The 20,171-nt window shown below is 34.4% G+C and overlaps 1 protein-coding gene across 2 annotated transcripts; it reads left to right on the top strand.

Annotated features, from left to right (window-relative positions):
• Positions 1-623: 623 nt before the first annotated feature.
• LOC120337818 (F-box only protein 30-like) lies at positions 624-18,404 on the top strand. Of its 2 annotated transcripts, XM_039405708.2 has the most exons (17): positions 624-931; positions 1,526-1,693; positions 2,544-2,659; positions 3,056-3,597; positions 4,072-4,243; positions 10,140-10,294; positions 10,435-10,529; positions 10,846-10,910; positions 11,323-11,419; positions 12,409-12,568; positions 13,218-13,466; positions 14,330-14,472; positions 15,051-15,191; positions 15,569-15,690; positions 16,356-16,442; positions 17,197-17,291; positions 17,733-18,396. In XM_039405708.2, exons 1-17 carry the CDS (start codon positions 865-867, stop codon positions 17,794-17,796), a joined length of 2,538 nt encoding a protein of 845 aa, XP_039261642.2. In that variant the 5' UTR covers positions 624-864; the 3' UTR covers positions 17,797-18,396. The 2 variants fall into 2 exon arrangements, with proteins under 2 accessions (XP_039261642.2, XP_039261643.2); XM_039405709.2 differs by lacking the exon at positions 624-931 and having other exon boundaries at positions 1,584-1,720; positions 17,733-18,404.
• Positions 18,405-20,171: the final 1,767 nt, after the last annotated feature.

Genomic DNA, 20,171 nt, shown 5'->3' with positions numbered 1-20,171 from the left:
TGAACAATTTTTTGGTTGATAAGGCCCAAGACGTTGTACCTCTAATTTTTGTTCCAGCGGCAGCTGCGAAAACGGAGTGCGAAGTAGTGCATCAACCTTATTCATTATGAGGTCTAAGGCTAAAAAATGCGAAGCCGGAAAGAAGTTAGGAGCTCAAAAGGAATGGAATTGGAAAGCATCTGGAATTAATATTGCGGCTAGTGTAGACAGTCTGTGCAACCGATATTGAGGTATTTTTCGAATATTTTTTATTATACCGAAAAAACAACCGGGGCATTGCCGACGGCGTAGACAAATGTGTTTAATCCTGTCCAGGACGAACAACAAAATGAAGAAGAATACAAACAACATGATCGATGAAAATGTATGACGAAATGATTCATATATACATTTCGTCATGCACCAAAAGCATCTGTTTATTTGATATTTATATATGTATGCATATATTGTGTGTTTATTGGTGAAATAAACTCTCTCTCTCTTTCGTTTCCAAAAACGATCCATAGGTCCAATAATATGTCCACCCCGTGTCCAATAATGATTATAACAAAAACGATCATTAGGTTCATCTCGTGTCCAATAAGGTGTGTGGTGTTCATCCGCTAATGGCGCAACACGAAATATTATATTTTACGAGTGAGGACGGTACTCCCAGCTAAGGTCTGTACCGGTACCGTAGGTTCCTCTGATCGGGAAATGACTCTTGCTATAGATCTCTTATTCTTGCAAATCTAATCCCTAAGCTCGTGCTTAACTACCGGCATAGCATTGTAGCGGTAATGTTCAATTATTGTGGTATGTTTATTTGATTTGTGTAGCTCATCAGCTGAGGAACCAACCGTTTCGGCGTTCAGACAAAAGGCAATGGAAGTTTTTCATGATCACTGCCGTGTTTGTCATAGTAAATTTTGTGATTTTGATATTGTACAAGGTACTGTAAGTTTTGTTTTGTAATTGTCAGTTGTGTACCGGTACTGGTTATAGTGGAATGTATGCACTGGTGAAGTTGAGAAGTTTCAACATCTGAACATTCAGACATTACAGCATTACGATACTTGCATTAAAACAAAACAGCAATATCTGAATATGGTACCGGTATCGCTCCACACCATACCGTTATCATTTGTGGGTTTCTAGCGAAGTAAACGCTGTAACTGCTTAATACTGTAATACAGTAATAACCCCAATCAAGATGTAACAACTGCATATTAAAACTGCTGAACTCTGGAATATGATTAAATACATGACCTTTATGCTTGAAAAATATGTGTCTTCCAACTATTTTAGCATCATCATACATGACTCAAGCAATAAAGTTTCAAATCTTGTAATGGACACTCTAATATTTTAGTATCTTGAAAGCTAAATTAAATGTCAAATGATAGATTGATAAACTGTTGATTATAATTCATAAAATAACATTGTCTGTTAAATTTTACAAACCTTTTAGTTTCCTGGACGCTTGCCATAATCATTTCAGCTTATGTTCCAATGCAGATTAACTGATTACCGCTCTTATTTTTAGATGTCAGCTGTGGCCTGACATTTTGTGCAAATGATTGTGGTCAAAAATTTCATCAATGTAAACAACAGGATCATGACAAGATTTGTCCATATCAACGTATAAATTGTGTCAACAAACAATATGGTTGTCCTGCTGTTTTCTTTCGTAAATATCTCACACGACATCTTGGTAAATTATGCTGAAATTTTTATTAAGGTGTGTCACACCTTCACTTCATAGGGGGCTCTGTGATAAAAAACATAAAATGTTAGACGATACAGTCAACATAACACTTATTACAAGAATATTTATGGGTTCCCAGTAGTGGATTTTTGCAATCAGAAGTTGAGAAAAACAACATTCCTTCCCTTCATGTTTGTGAAGTGATATTTGCACCATGATTTGGGTACATTATACTTAACTACCAGTAATTTTTATTTTTGCATGTGATTTCCGCTGACATATTGCAAGCATTACAAACACTCTTGGTATCACACCTCTGATTCCTGCCGGGGGCGATTATGTGTAAGAGGATTGCTGGGTGTAGGGTGGTTCATCAATTGCTGGACGATTGCGGATTCCTCTCCCATCAGTCTCTGATTCTTCAACTGAACCAAATTCCTGATTCACTATTCCCATACCTGGCATGGACTGGTCCTAATCGTGCGTTCAATCTCATGAAGAGTCAAGACATTCTCATAGAATTCGGTTCCTAATCGTATCTAAAATCTCTGTGATTACACAGCCGTTGAGATCACATACCAAAGTTGCACCCAAACTATGTTCCTGTATAAATGTTATGTGGTTTTAAATAAAAACCAAACAAATACGGTGTGATGCATATGTACCCTAAATATGTAAATCCCATCCTATCCTGAAAATTTTTTCCTCTAAATAGGATTATGAAAACGTGATTCTATATTAATTTAGTTTCATACTCATTTTATTTGCTTCTTATAGGAAAAGATAATATGTTACTAAATTTCTTTTTATCTTTTCATATGCTTCTGTCAATATCTTTATTATTCAAACCAAGCAGAAGTTTGTCCAGCAAATATTCAAATATGCACAATGGAATGGAATAGATGGCATCGAGGATCTATTTTATCAAAAAATGATGAAAAGTCGAAAGTTCAACAAATGAAAAATTTACAGGTATTTGAATTTGATTCAACTTCTTCTGAGTGAAAGGCATGTATATTCATACTGATTGAAAAAGTATTTTATCAGGGCACATCGTTAGGAATACACTTGCCATCGGACCTCTGATTACGCTGCGTGGGTTCGAAACCCACGTAGGAAAAGTTATGTGCGGGAGGATTGCTGGACTCCTTGCCGCCTTAGGGTGGTTCACGTAACCGTTGGTTGGTTACGGCTTCCTCCACCATCAAGTCCATGCTTCTGAAAACAATTAACTGGTTAACTAATCCTATACCCGACATGAACTGATAGTCATACAAGAAGCCATATGATTAGCCGTCTCTTCAACTTTCCTCTCCCCCGGATAATTTTGTAAATCCTATCCTATTATATGCTTTTATAATTCTACAGGTGATATCCAACAATCTAGATGTTGCTGCTGCAATACATGATCAAAGAATTTTATTGGAAACAATAATGCCTAATGCAGTTTTGGAATATTATAATAAACTTGCCGATCAAAACATTGAGGCTGATGCTGACATCTCTAGCTCACAAAAAACAAACTGCAGTTCAACAGTAGATCCACCAGAACAAGGGATTACCAATGATAACTGTGAAAAAATTGCACAATCGATGGATTCCATGTCAACTGAAAGTAATATGCAATCAGATTTAATACCAACTGAATCATTGACCGAATCTATCCAACAAACTGAATTACTGGATGATGTTACTTTAACTTCTTCATTGAAAGAAAAACAAGAAATGGTTCCAACGTATGGTACAAATGGATTATCTCTCGGTTCAAGAACTGAAAACTTTCTGAAATATGTTGGTATGATTAAGAAGGAAGATAATCATAAGGATTTTAGTTCTTCCAAACACAATCATTTAACTTCATCTTCTCGAATGCAAAATGATATTACCTCGTCCAATGATTCATCTACAGGGTAAGTAGTATTAAATTGCCAAGCTTTTTATTTGTTCTGGAAGTTGGTTTTTATTTGCATTCACAAATAGAGAAGTCCTTGCTTATAATTGCAACTAGCAATTATATACATGCCATAACAAAACAACCAGTAATTGCATGAAGACAATTTCATTAAATTTATTTACACATAATAAAAATGCTATTTTTCTTTCTTATCATGTTCATATTGTTTCCCGAAAGGTCTTTTTATATGAAATTATTACATGCCTTTCAGTCGGGAATTTTAGTACTCAATTTTATTCCGATTTTTTTTGCTTTAATTCCATTACGAGCTCTGGTACTGTCAGTTTTAGCCAAGTGAATATCCCCCTGTCCATAGGTTTCAGTCCCTTTACACAACTTGATGTAAAGTAGGCGAACAAAATTAGTTACTTCCATAATATTGGTACACACACTTCTGGAGCATCGATTAATGTATTATGTTCGATTGCAGATGTCAATCTGAGCCGTACAATGGATTGTTTAGTACAAATCATAGTCAGCAGTCATTAAGTTCAAGCGAACTCAAGAAGGAAAAATTAGTCAAAGAAATGGGAAAGTCAACATTTTTTGATGATATTGACAACTACATACAAGAATTTGCTTCTGCTGCTCCTGACTTCTTGGTAAAATTAATCGCTTTGTAAAGTTTTTTTTGCTCGCACTTTTAAACAAAATGATATTCTCTGTAAATGTTTTTGCTTTAACAAAACTACACATTCTTTATTTTACTTTTGTAGAAATGCCAATAATAAGGTTTATTGTTAATTCGAATCATACATGAACTTCAAAATATCACCCTCGTGCTATAATATGTTCTAATAATTTATTCAATCATACTTGATCAATGTGAATCAGGGCAGGGTTGTCCAAAACGAATCGAATATTCGAAATTATTCGAATATCAAAGTATTCGAATACCTTTTCGGCTCATTTCCGAATAATTACGAATAGTAGTCACTTTTCGCCGTAAACATTGTGTTTTGTTTTACCGGAATCTTCAAACGACTTTTTACGCTTTCTCACGTATTGTAATGACGATGAAATAGAGTCGGCATTTTGATTGTTTATATTCAGCGCGAATGTACGTCGCATAGTGTTGCGACACATTTGCACGTTTGCGTTGGTGGACATTGCCGACATTCGTCTATTAATTCACAAAGTCATTTCCATTAGTCGAAAAATCGACAATCACCGTATTTCCCGGCTAATAAGTCGCTTTTCTAGACCCAATTTTGGCTTGATTTTTTGGGGGGAGGGGCGCCTTATTGAGAAAGTATGTTTATTTTATTTCTATGTGGCCTGCTTATTTTTCGCATTAGTCTTCTCAAGCATAATTTGTGTTAACCTTATATTTGGTTCTTATGGGTCTGCCAATCATGATATTTAATCGTAGGCCGGTTATCGTTACTTAAAAGAGAAATCACGGCCACCGAGATAAAGTAAGTGATTTATGACCCTTTGGTTTTGCCGATTCAGCAGAAAACGACAGGGACATGAAACACAGCTGTGAAATAACCCGTGGACGTACCGTGTGGTACTTATCACATTCCAAAATTATTTCAACATTCGGGTTGATAGGTTGTCCAAAATGATTGCCGCTTTATAATTTAAATTTACCGCTTCATTGTTGAAAATAGTTAATTCCGTGAGTATGGTTCTACCAAACAAACATGTGGTTCTGACCCTATAAAATTATAGATTGTTCAAAATGATTGTGATTTTTAACTTAAAATTACCGCTTTATTGTTAAAAATAGTTAATTCTGTGAGTATGATTCTACTAAACAAACGTGATCTGGTTCTAAACATTATTATTAGCGCATATTAGCATAACTGAACAACAGGGAACAATTTATCTCCCCGTCTTCTTGGAGGCCTATATGGAAAACCCCCTTTTTTTGAGTGCTAAAAATATACATCGTCCTATTTGCCATGTAGACTTATTAGTCGGGAAATACGGTATTTATAGCCGTAATTGTTACGATATCCAATGAATTGTCACAAGTTGAGAAACAAGTTTATTTATTAGAAAAATACTTTCACCCTCTTTCTGGCAAATAATTTTGATAATGATGGTCAAAAGTATCGATAATGAAAGTCAGGGTTGTCCAAAACGAATCGAATATTCGAATGTATTCGAATATCAAAGTATTCGAATACCTTTTCGGCTGATTTTCGAATAATTCCGAATAGTAGCCACTTTTCGCCGTAAACGTGGTGTTTCGTTTTACGGGAATATTCAAACGACTTTTTACGCTGTCTCACGTATTGTAATGACGATGAAATAGAATCGGCATTTTGATTGTTTATATTCTGTGCGACGGTACGTCGCATAGTGTTGCGACATATTTGCACGTTTGCGCGGGTGGACATTGCCGACATTCGTCTACAAGGCTTTTAATGTACAAATTCATTTCCATTACGTCAAAAATTCGTCTAATGAGTCGCTTTTCTAGGCAGGGTGGGGGCGTCTAATTGAGAAAGTATGTTTATTTTATTTCGATGTGGCCTGCTTTTTATTCGCATGAGTCTTCTCAAACATGATTTGTGTAACCTTATATTTGGGTCTTAGGGCCTGCCAATCATGATATTTAATCGCAGGCCGGTTATCGTTACTTTAAAGAGAAACACGGCCACCGAGATAAAGTGATTTGTGACAATTTCGTTTTGCCGATTCAGCAGAACACGACAGGGACAGGAAAACACAGCTGTGAAATAACCCGTGGACGTACAGTGTAGTACTTATCACATTTCAAAATTATTTCAACATTCGGGTTAATAGGCTGTCCAAAATGATTGCCGCTTTACAACTTAAATTTACCGCTCAATTGTTAAATATAGTTAAATGATCTGGTTCTAAACATATAAAATTATTAGCGCATATTAGCATAACTGAACAGCAGGGACTCAATTTTTTTACCCGTCTTATTGGAGGCCTATATGGAAAAACCCCTTTTTTGAGTGCTAAAAATAGACATCGTCCTATTTGCCATGTGGACTTATTAGCCGGGAAATACGGTATTTATAGCCGTAATTGTTACGTATCAAATAAATTGTCACAAGTTGGAAAAAAAAGTCGATTTATTAGAAAATAATTTCTGGCAAATAATTTTGATAACGATAGTTAAAAGTATCGATCCTTTACCAATATGATTTTTGTTGCGCAAAATAATCCAATCCAAGACTGGTAACAGCATTTATTAAAATGTCATGCTGTATTAATTTAATTCTGTTCAACGTAACTCATGGTTGTATCGACAATCTGTGGACATAAAATGTGTGGTGAACTGACCGATATTATAAAATATTGATTCCTATTTTCATATTGATAAAATAATGGAAGTATTAATACCAAATACCACGGGTATTTGTGGACATGAAATATGTAGTAAACTGCCCAATTAGAATTAAATTCTGATTCGTATTTACAAAATAATAAAACTATATTTCTAAAATGCAACGGCGATCTGTGGCCTTAGAATGTGTGGTAAACTGCCCGATTTACCAACATTTGAGTTATGATAATAGAATTAAATTAACACGGTAAGGCATTTCAAATAGAGGTATCGGTCATGGATTCGAATATTTTGCGCAGCACAAAATCATCCTAGTAAAAAGTCCATACTTTTAAATACAAACCAATGGCAACCATTATCCAAATTAGTTCCCAAAATGCGGAATAAGGTATAAATTATTTTCCAACGTGTGACTATTTTTTCGTGAGTACGAAAATAAGAATTAAAAACTAATTATATTCGGCACAATATCATGGCAATCTGTGGACATAAATTGTGTGGCAAACTCGCGATTAATATTAATTTTTGATTCCTATTTTCGTATTTACAAAATACAACGGCGATCTGTGAACTTAGAATGTGTGATAAACTATCCGATTATAAATAGTTTTTGATTCCTATTTATAAAATAATAAAAGTATTATTACTCAAACATACAACGGCGATCTGCGGACTTAAAATGTGTGGTATAGTTCCCGAATATAATTAATTTTTGATTCGCATTTTTGTACTCACAATAACCAAAATAACTCATACTTTATCCCGCTTATCGGCAAATAATTTGGATAATGGTTGGTGTTTAATTAAGAGTATGGGCGTTTCACTAGGATGATTTTGTGTTGCGCAAATATTCAAATCCATCACCGATACCACTATTGCCGTATTAATTTAATTCTGTTAACATGACTCATGGTATATAAAATATATACTGGAATATGAAATGCCTGGTAATAAAGCTAGGTTGTAACTTCTAGATCGCAGTTATTCCATTGCTTATTGTATGGAAATTCCTACATACATTTAGATAAGCTTCAATTAGTGGATTTTATTTTTGAAGTATTCGAAATTTCATATTCGAAAAAAATAATTTCGAATGTATTCGAAATAGTGAACTATTCGGTATTGGCCATCCCTGATGAAAGTATTAATACCAAATACCACGGGTATTTGTGGGCATGAAATGTGTGGTAAACTGCCCAATTATAATTAATTTCCGATTCGTATTTACAAAATATTAAAACTATTATAACTCAAAAATACAACGGCGATTTGTGGACTTGAATGTGTAATAAAGTATAAATTATTTTTCCGACTTGTGACAATTTTTTCGTGAGTACGAAAATAAGAATCAAAAATTAATTATATTCGGGCACAATATCACGGCATTCTGTGGACATAAATTGTGAGGCAAACTCGCGATTGATATTAATTTTTGATTCCTATTTTCGTATTTACAAAATACAACGGTGATCTGTGGACATTGAATGTGTGGTAAACTACCCGATTATAAATAGTTTTTGAACCCTATTTTCGTGTTTATAAAATAATAAAAGTATTATTACACAAACATACAACGGCGATCTGCGGACTTAAAATGTGTGGTAAAGTTCCCGAATATAATTACTTTTTGATTCGTATGTTTGTACTCACGAAAAAATTGTCACAAGTCTGAAAAAGAACTCATACTTTATCCCGCTTTTTGACAAATAATTTGGATAATGGTTGGTATTTAAAAGTATGGGCGTTTTTCTAGGATGATTTTGTGTTGCGCAAATATTCAAATCCATCACCGATACCACTATTTAAAATGCCTTGTCGTATTATTTTAATTCTGTTAATTAACACAACTCATGTTATATAAAATATATATCGCAATAATCTGCAAACATGAAATGCCTGGTAATATAGCCAGGTTTTAGATAGAAGTTATTCCATTGTTTATTGTATGAAAATTCCTTCATACACTTAGATTCTATTACTGGATTTTATTTTCGAAGTATTCGAAATTTCATATTCGAAAATAATAATTTCGAATGTATTCGAAATAGTGAACTATTCGGTATTGGCCATCCCTGAATCAGGGTATGTGTTAATTGCATTTTTATCCAAGATAAATTAAGTAGCACAGTGTTTAATGGTTTTGTATAACCTATCTTGCCTGGTTTTCAATTTTACCCAATGTTTTGATATTTCTTGGAATATTATTTAGAAGTTTCAATGATATTTCCATTCTATATATGCGGTGTGAATAGCAACGCCTCAGACAATCACTCTGTTAATTGATCACTATCAAATGAAACTTGTTTAATTGATTCAACAGAAGTTGAAATATTAATTAGAAGTCAACTTGTAATTTGCGTTTTAAAGAAACTAAGGCAGCAGCAAAGGCCAATGAAAAAACAGGAGTAAAGAACTGACTGGAAGCATTTAGCGCCCATCAACAGCCTAAACCTAAATTCTTGTGTAAAACTTTTTGAACATGGACTCAAATGACTTGGTCACACAGAATTCACAACTTACAACTCAAGCTTTTATTTTATGGTGTTTAAGGTGTTTTAAAATGATCTGTTTAATTAAGAATTTGATAATTGAATTTGCCGTTCTTTTGTAAAATTTGACTTTATAGTAGTGCAACTATAGTTAATGTCAAATTTTATATCGTAGAATTTGACAAATATTGTGAGTTCACCACAGAATAATTTTTTTATGTGATGCTTTTTATATACCGTTGCCTCTGAAAAAAGCTCTCTAACCTTTGCTATAACACATACATATTTGAAACAGAAAATTTAATTTGCTGAACCAACATAGCTAGCTCCAATACTTTAACTGCCAGGTCATTGCACCCACTACCAGGTCTATTCCTATTATTCAAAATCAAATGTGATTCCTAATTAATGACAACTTTTTCGACTTAGCAATCAATCTAGGCTAAGATACCAGCTGTGATACTCCGGTAGTATGTGTACCAGGTTGGGGTTAGGCTGATTTTCCTTATTTTAGTTATATTATAAGTTCGGGGACTGTCTGTGTTAGCCAAGTGAATAGGCTATCCTTACATAGGTTTCAGTTCCTTTACACAACTTGATGTACAATAGGCGAACAAAATTAATTACCTCCATATTGATACACATACCTCTGGAGCGCTCCAGGTACTTTTGGTTACATTTTTTGTTTCATTTATGTACGAACAATTATGAATTAAACATTTATTTTTTTTCTAGTCGTTATTAGATGCTCTGGATTCTGATATCTGTGTTGCGATTGATGTTGTGGATCACCTTGTGAATGAAGTTGTCAAACAAGTTGATGGAAATAATCATAATGTTAACCATGATTTACCTGTTATTATATGGAGAGATGACACTATTTCTCAAAGGTAGTTTCGTAATTAGTAGTTTATTAAGATTGAATTGGAAGTTGTTACAGAATGCTAGAATTTTCTTTTCCATATATATTGCTTTTATTAATAAGAATAGTGTTTTACTTATTTTAAATAATCAAACTTTTTTGTTACAGTATGGCTTCTGATACAGAGAACAAATGTTATGAATTGAGAAAATCCATCAGTGAACTGCTTCAGGAGTTTGGAGTTGTATGTGATTTAACTATAGGTCGGTTAATTGTAATTCTTATTCATATGCATGATACACATTCAATTACTGGTAATATAAGACTAAGTTACATTAGAATCATCCTTATCATTTTTTAGGAAAATATTTATTGTCTTTGTGCTAGTGCGAAGACTATATTTTTTATGATTACCTTTTTTGACAAACTCATTTCAAAATCAATATAACAATCTGTTTAAACATTTGATAAATTATATTTGTTTGTTGTATCAATTTGGTCTGCAGGCTTCAGCTTCCCTACCCCTGGCGTACATAATTACTATGTGTGTTATTAATTTTTCTTTGTGATGTTGGTTAGGGTCGTCAAGTTCTTCGACCGCTGAAGAAAGAAGAGCGATTAGAAAAGCTGAAAGAAGGAAAAGAGTAAATATTTATTATCTTGAATATCACACATCTGATATTTGTTTATGTTCTTGTATAGTATAATAATTAAAATTGTTTGAAGGGCGCTAAAATATTTGTATACAAATTGAAGCCGATGTTATCAAACAGCAGCAGAAATCTTAAAAACTTTCAATTTTTTATCATATTTTGTTAACCGGCATTTGAATTATTCATTGATAAAAGCAATGAGACAAGGTTTCTAAATCATCCCCTCTGTTGTTTTTGGATTGAGAAAACGGCGCTCCCGAACCAAGATGGCGCACAACTTGAATCCTAACCTGCTACACATACTATGTTCAGGTTGTGTGCCATCTTGGTGCACATACTTCTGGAGGTCCGAGAAAACTCATATATTAGTTTTCAATACCTATTGGTTTTTCTCTATTTTTAGAGAAGTTGGTTGTATAAAAACCCTGAATCATCATCCAGTGGTAAAATGACATCATGGGGTTGGATGCCTAGAAAAGAAGTCAAAGATGTCTCAACAGGTAGTCGGAGAAATTTTTTTAACCACAACCCAGAACTTTAGTCTGAATGTTAGTTAGGGTGGTCGCTAGAAAAGCAAAAAATTTGCAGGCCAGATGAGATCATGAATAAAAGTGTGTGCTGCTTACTCATTTCGTTTTGATACGTTTTTATTTCTTATAGATCTAAGTTGTTCTAGATCAGGGGTCTCCAACTCAAAACATGTCGCGGGACACTTTTTGAAATTTATTGGCCACGCGGGCCGCAAACCAAGAAATTAGGTACAAAAATGAGTAACTGAATGTATTGTGTTAAATTTAAACTTGAATCTTACAGCAAACGAGACATGAAACGTATTCATTTACTTGTGCTGGTTATTTGGTTTCAATGTTTGGCCTTATTTTGCGCTGGTTTGCTAGTCTTAAGACAGCATGCAAATGCTCGTCCGTTGGGCGTGTGCGGAGGGCTAACTTTCATAGTTGAAAAAAAAAATGCCCGCAAATATAAGAACTGCCAAACATCGCAGGTATGCAACGTAATGTGCAATTAGCTTCGCAAACCTTTCTTCGGGCATAATGAACGGACCGAAACTCATTTATTTCGTCACAATGAACATGCAAGTGGAATGACAGTGGGAAATTTTTGCTCCACTTTTTACAGTTTGTCGGACCGGACTCTTGATGATAAATGACACGAAAAAACTTACTAAAAGTTGACATCATACTATTTTAGTTTTTTGTGGAAAAATCCCAATCATGATGCAGGCTGCAAAAAAAATCCTGGCGGGCCGCGTGTTGGAGACCCCTGTTCCAGATTGATACCTTTTAGGTTCTATTTGATTTCTATTTTGACACCTTCCATTATGACATGGAAGAAGGCAGAAAACAGCTTTCAGATATTGAAAGGAAAGTTTTTTTAAGTGAAAATCCGACTTGGGGGACTGTCGGTAGCTGTATTACAAATTTTTTTTACTGTGTTTCTAACGACTTCCCTGTATTTTCTATTATTTTAGATACAAGTGATCTAGCTGTTGATATGTCTAACATGGAATGGCTATCTCCTGAAGCATTCTTATCTAAAGATGATCTTGTATTTCGTTTGTTTTCAATCATTGGAGCAAGTTATCGAGGATATGCTGCGATGCATGAGAAACAAATTGCACCTTTCATTGCGTAAGTTATATACTTGTGTTTCACAATTCAATTTTCACTATGTATGCAATATGTGTAATAGGGATGGCCAGTCTACTATTCTTAATATACTCTGATTTAAAAATCTGAATCCGATCACGCTCTACGAAGAACCTAGAGATTAAAGCGATCGATTTAACTATCCCAGACTACAATTCAATACTGAACAGAGAAAATTATGGTCCTTCCACAAATATTGTTATTTTACATATCGATGGCTTCTTGTATGTGCCCGTGTTTAGAGTAAAAGGCATGAAATGAGCGTTGTATAATGTATATTTATATAATGTATTACCAATGAGTATGAATTTAGAAATGCAGCAAGTTGATAGAAATAAGTGTTTTGATTCCTCATTTTTTTAATTAAATTATGTCCTTTTCAGTCTTACAGCGGGACTACAATTGCTCAAAATGCTTAGTTTTCGGAAAAAAAAAAACTTCAAGCCAGATATATTTAGTTTTGTGCTAGCATCTCCTTTATTCTAACATAACTTTATCTCGGTAATTTTGTCGAATTGGGGATATGAAAATTTGTATAGACAGAAATCCTTATTTATAGTTATAAAAATGTCAGATACTGTGAACTAATTTATATTAAAAAAAATTATAAGTTCAACTTTACTCTTGATAGAGATTCATCATGCCAGACTGTTGCCCCATTTCTTCTTCATATTGATATGAATGCAATCGGACGAGCATTAAGCAGTGCATCACTGTCATCAAGCGTTCAAAATTTGGAAGAACGACGTCAAATGTTGGCTTTACTGACAGATGGGAAATCTTCTGATAACGAAACGAGTGGAGGTTCATCTGTGAAACTCAATGAAAATCTGATGTTTAATAATTTATCTCTCGGTAGTGTCATGGAATCAGTACCAAGGTTAGATTTTAATCTTGTATTTTGCTTTTTCTTGTGATGCTCATGAATAAATATATATGTAGTTAGATGAAAATTCACAACATACGAATCAATCATGCTAAGAAGTAAACTAGACTTATTGTTCGTGTGGTGTCAAATTATCCGTGAAAAATCCCACAACGCGATTACACAAAAAAGTTGTGATCGCATCAGAACACGATGTAACAGAAAGTAAACGACACAGAAAGGTGAAATTAAGTTGTTGATTCATATATGCAGCATTCAAAATAGGAAACGTTAATACATTTATAATAAATGCAATATCAATATGTAAAATATTCAATCATATATTAGTTATGTTGAACACAATTCTGTTAATTTTCGCGGTGCACTTAGCAACTCACGGCACACCCTTAGGGAACCTCTGTGCGATCGTACCATTGCACGTAAGAACATTCGTCTTTGCAGAGTATTCCTCTTGTCTGCTGGTATGGCTCCATTCTATTTTTTAGTCAATGCATCTGAATCATTTAACTTATTAGCTTTACCCCTTTCGGACCTAGTCAGTTGACCAGACAAGATGCCATGGGCTGCTATGGGATTAGGCTGTTCTGACTTTATTCTCACCTAGAATGAGTATGTAAAATTGTATTTTATAGTAAAATATTCACAAATGGACTTCTCCCTAACTTCTCCTACTCATGGTTAGGGTACTGGACTTTTCAGTGGGCATGTGTGGCTGACGGTATTGAAAGTTTGCACAAACGATTTTTTCCCTCTTCGAATTGTAGTCGACTGGGTGACATCAGTTGATCACTACTTTGCAATCCAAAATAATTTTTTATATTTGATTTCATACATTTTAATCATTCCCCTTTTTTCAGATATCAGACTAAACCGCATTCTATGTATTCATTCATGTGTGGTTGTTTGCTGAGAAGAGATCAGTTCGCGTCTCACATACAAAACACACATTGCGAAATCATGTCTGGATTAAATGGTTGGATTGAACAAAAATGTCCGTATGGTACGTTTCTATCTCAGATATCGATTATTTTCATATAGCCATATTTGAAAAAATTACCGGTAACTTCAATTTATCAGCCATAATTTGCTATTGAAGGTATCAATATAAAAATAAATTATTTTTTGTATGACCTGGGTCAAATTACATTTGTACTTGTATTTCTATTTTCCAAAGATATTTTTGGAAGGCCGTGATCGACTGTAAAGTAAAATTGTGTTCGGGTAGAACAGTCATGTATGTACATTATCAGGAAAAATTTTGACGCTCCAGAAGTGTGTGTACCAATATGGAGGTAACTAATTTCGTTTCCTTCATTTACATCAAGTTGTGCAAAGAGACTGAAACTTATGGGCAGTGGATGTATTCACTTGGCTAACACAGACGGTCCCGGAACTCGTAATAGAACTAAAATAAGGAAAATCGGAATAAAATTATGGCCTAACTCTAACCTGGTACACACACTACGGTAGTACCGAAATGTTTGCAGGTCCGAGCTAGCAGTTGCTTTTGATCTGTGACTTCATGATATATATGTGTGTCTATGTCTATGATTGCCATATGCGTAATATATTTTTCAGCTGCTTATGGATGTAATTACACTCAACCAAGGTTTTGTCCTGATCATCATACTAATGCAATTGTTTTTAACCAATCACAAAATGCATTCACAGTAAGGCCTGGACTGTGGTCAACCTCAGAAACTGAAGATAATGCCAAAGGTTAGCTTTCATGTGTATTTCAACTCACATGTTGCTAATTATATCGAAGATCTTTATAGGTTAGGATTTTATACTTCTCCCAGATGAGATGAAATCAGGCAAGACCATTTATTCACATGTCAAAACAGCCTCTTGTCCGGTTACCAGTTCATGTCGGTTATGGGAATCTACCGTACTTGCCTTTTTGCATTCAATATTTTAGAAAATAGCATTAGGTTACAGATTGATGGTAACATACGTAAAAGAATATCCATCTACTCACTCTATTACTGAGTTGAAAATCCCTCTCAGTGGTTAATAAATAGTCCTTTTGAAGTCATTAAATTTTTTTTTGTCTTCAGCTACTTTTTCACTTATTACCTTTTCTTGTTTTACAGATCAATTTGAGGATCCGCTACATTTTCTCAATCTCCCATACGAAGTTCATGAGAAACTTTTCAATTTTCTTGACTGTTTTACAATCAACCAATTATCATTGACATGTTCCTATATGAGAGAGGTAGTTTTTACATTATTAATCTTCATATTGAGATTGTGCTTTTAGATATTCAACCAGTTGGTCAAATATAAAGCAGCATTATATGTAAATATGTATGTAATATGTCAACTTAATTTTATTTGATTTATTCTACCTGCTTCTCTATATCATTGCATATCATCCAACTATTCACCATTGTTGAATACGTGGAGGGTTAGGTCACCTTTAAAATTCCCAAACTATTTACCACAGCAAACTTTTGCTTCCAGTAACCCAGTTGAAGTAAGGAATACCGTACTCATCCCGTTGTTTGATGGTCCTTAAATGTTATCTCTAATCATTATCTATCTATTGTCTAGATAGCAATGTTGGTTGGATAAATTGGCAGAACCACACACTACTCAACAAAAATAATTAGTTGTGGTCTCTTGTGGAACTAAAATTCCCAATTGTTGTTGCTTGATACCCAGCTCTCTTTCCCTACAGCTTTCCTTCCAAGTAAAACTGTGTAGGCTACTCATCTTTTTCTTGTAAATCCCGATAGATCTTGACTTGACACATTATATTTGATCAAAGATCCCTTGCTCCAGTATGAGAAAATTCATAACAGTTTGAATTGCATTCTGAATCTTAGTTGAATCAAGTTTTTAAAAAATTGTAAAAAATGGTTTATTGTTCTGTAACAGGTTTGTAAAAATCATTTAGCAAGCCGTGGAATAGTTGAAGTAAAATGGTTTAAACGAACTTATGAAGATGGCACTCAGTCATGGAAGGTTGGTTATTCTGCTACCTTTGTTTTATGATCCTAAGTGATTCAAGAGTCTTGCTGCACACTAACACAAATATATTTCTGTAACGTTTCGTCTGACCATACATAGTTGAACTATGTATGTCTGAAGAAGTCTGACCTTGGTCAGACGAAACGTTACAGAAATATATTTGTGTTAGTGTGCAGCAAGACTCTTGAATCACTTAGGATTGTTATCTCTACCCTTGCTACAGCATCCTTGCAATATATGCATACGGATCCACCGGCACAAAAGCATAGAAGAAGGATAAGTAGTTAGTCTCGCAGAAACCAAATAATTAGCGTTTGTTTTATGATGTTTAATTGTTTAGGATCAGTCTAGTTCAACCAAATAGGCTATTCCCGGTTGGGATATTTTGGAAACTGACTTCATAACAAAATTGGGTACCCCTGAAGTATGCGCACCAAGATGTCGCATAACCGGAACCTTAACCTGGTACACAACCTGAGTTCAGGTTGTGCGCATACTCCAGGAGGTCTCAAAATTGTAATTGCATCAAGGCTTTATGAACATCTTCTTATGTCGAAGTTAATTTTATGGCATAATCATGATATATGACAAGTTGTCATCAACAGTAAAAATGGATTTCACAGATAAAGATTAATATCATTTGATATTTTATCCTACAATTTTAGTTGTAGTATTTAATCAAGGATTTGAATTTGAAACATCTTTGCTTGGTATACTCAATTATTAATACATATTTTTGATTTTTTAGATGGGAGATAAAATTTGGTCTTTTCCAACTGCATTTACTAAAATCAATCGATGGGTTTTACCAGACAATCTACCTATGGTTGAACATGTCTCAAAGTAAGTATTTATCATTATTATAATTGTACAAATTTGTGTAAGCGAGGTATTTGCCTTTGACTAGATGTGGCTTTGCTACTGGTAGAGATTTACCAATGTAAATTGATAATGTATGAGCTTGCATATAGGTTTATTTTTGCAAAAGAGATGTCATTAGATAGTAGTTAACATAATAATGAGATAGTTAAACCCAACACCGTCATGAAAACAGCTAGAATCTGCTAGAGTAAAGGGAATTTAACTTTGCCCAAATTTTTGAGAAATAACTGCAATTATCTGCAGAACAGGTTTGTATGAAACAGCATTTCTCCCAAGTAACTCTTTCAAACTTCGATCTGTGAGCATTTTTCACTCAAAAATGAGGTTGAAATTCATCCAGTAGTTGTTATTTATAAAAAAGTGTTTTGATAATCAATATAAAATTTCTCTCTCTTGCACTAGGTGTCCAGTCATTGCTGCTTGCGATTTAAAATATAAAGAAGAACGAGTTAAAGTTTTTTACTGAATTCTGCTATTTTGAAAAATTACACCAAAACTTAAATTACTGTGTGAAATGCTGCAAGCTTTTCAACAAGTCAAATTTGCATGATATATTTTTGTGAAATAATGGTTTTCTTTGTAACTTATCACAATGAGGATTAAGCGATTTGTTTTACAATGTAATAATACAAATCATACAATCCATGATTTTTCCTACAACATCCATTTTTTCATAAAGCAAGAGTTTCCATTTTATGAAACTTCTGAAAATTGTCACAGAGCGTACGCCTATCATCAGCTAAACAAGTTTCTTTGAAATTAGTACCCATTCATTCGATCATCTATATATTATTTGCACTGAATTAAATGTACTAAATCACCCTTGATTGATTAGCTAAGTCTGCATGTCGGCTTGTTTGATCTTACCCTAATTGTATTTTTTGTTATTCATTTGCTCTTCATATTTTTTCACTCTTACTTTTTGATGAATTGTTTATTTCATGAATTTGCTGCACCATTACAGTATTCTTCTATATATATATATTCTACGATAAGTTTTTGCAAATTATATGATTTTCGCACAAAAGAGCTTGTCATCTTTACCTGAACCAGGTAGGGGTTCTCGCTCGATGAGCGAAGTACTATGCTGAGATGTCGAACTCCTTGAACTTCGTTATACCAGCGCAGTGGTTCTCAACTTACAAGTTTTTCTTTCATACAAAAGCAAAAAACTATCATTTTAATAATCGGGATGAAAATTACCCCTTCGTAACAAAATACAGTATCATCGTTCATTGCCACTACAATCAAAGTTTAACTATAGTGAACTGAATTTATTAACAAGTCCGACATTCTCTGATGGGGTTGTGGCCAACATGGCTTTCCTCTCGCTACCAGTTGACATACATGTCACAAGGATAGATAAGCTTTTATAGAGAACTCTTGGTCGGCGGCTCACTTGAAACTCTTATGCCTATACTATTCCCACTCATGGTTAGGAGCTCTGGACTTTTCGGTGGGCATATGTGGCTGACGGTATTGAAGGTTCGCGCAAACGTTTTTTCTCCAAATGGTTATTCGACTGAGTGACTGACGTTAGTCGATCACTGCTTCGCAATCCAGAAAATTTACTAGTAGTGGTATAATTTAGGAAAGTGGGAAAGTTTATACAATGTTCCCAAAACGAAGTTATGTTCTGAATACACCGTTTTGGGGTTCTGGCTTTGTTTAAATAGGCTTAGAGAGGGTTGGCGCATAGGTGTGAAAGTTATGGACACGCTCACAATCGCACCTCTGAATATCCGGTGCGAAAACGTAGGTCCGAATCCCGCGGGGTCAAATATGTGCGAGAGTATTACTAGATTTTTCCACGAATTGTAGGTAATTGCAAATTAAATCGTAGTGGCATTTCCACATTCCATCATCTATTTTCACAAGTTCTTTTCCAAACAATATATCACACATGACGTTGACGAGATCTTTCACTCACCGACGATCAAACACATTATTTATCTGGCAAATAAACAAATTTATCACAAGATCAGGATATCAAAAGCATCCATATGTCATACCAGCTTTTCCCGTCCTGGATTTGACTGAAAACCTACTTATTAGCATCCTATGTAAATATTAACCGTGACGCGGCAAATGAAGAGAGCCCTACCTTCTTCAAGTGCGAAGCTGTACAAATAAATCTGACCGCTTTTTTATTCAAGATGACACAAATCTGGATTACCGTAAATCATTATTAAATATGAATGATGGGGATTACAAATCATTGTTCACCTGCTGAAGACATTTTTTCTCAATGATAAATCTTACTCAATAATACGCAAGAGGTTTTAATCAAGTGCCCAAAACCCGTTTTGCATCTCAACATCAGGGGAATATTCAAGAAGCGGTTTGAGACTATCTGGGAGCAAGATACGTGGCGGGTACCTGATTATAATCGCGGTAACTGATGTGGAAACTCGATATAGTTTGCTTGCTGTATCATAGTAGGTCTCAAATGATGTCTCTATAAGTCTGTACAGATGCGTGATTTGAATTTGCAATTCAATTGATTATTGAACTAACTTCACCGTTATTCTGTAATCAAATCAGATAAATTGCGAAGTATCTTAGGAAGTACCTCATGAAATTAATCCTCCATTATTATATATAAAAATTTCAGGGTCAGAAATAAAAAAAATAGGTACTCCTGAAGCATGCGCACCAAGATGTCGCATAACCTGACCCTAACCTGGTACACAACCTGAACTCAGGTTGCCATCTTGGTGCGCATACTTCAGGAGGTCCAAAAAATATTTTGCGACAAGTCAAGTAAAACCGAAATGACTGTAACAGAATTAAAACAAGGTTTCATGTTTTAAATAGCTTACCAACATTCAATATTATACA

Source organism: Styela clava, chromosome 10, assembly GCF_964204865.1.
Source record: "Styela clava chromosome 10, kaStyClav1.hap1.2, whole genome shotgun sequence".
Lineage (NCBI taxonomy): Eukaryota > Metazoa > Chordata > Ascidiacea > Stolidobranchia > Styelidae > Styela > Styela clava.
This window is presented reverse-complemented; position numbering and strand designations above follow the sequence as displayed.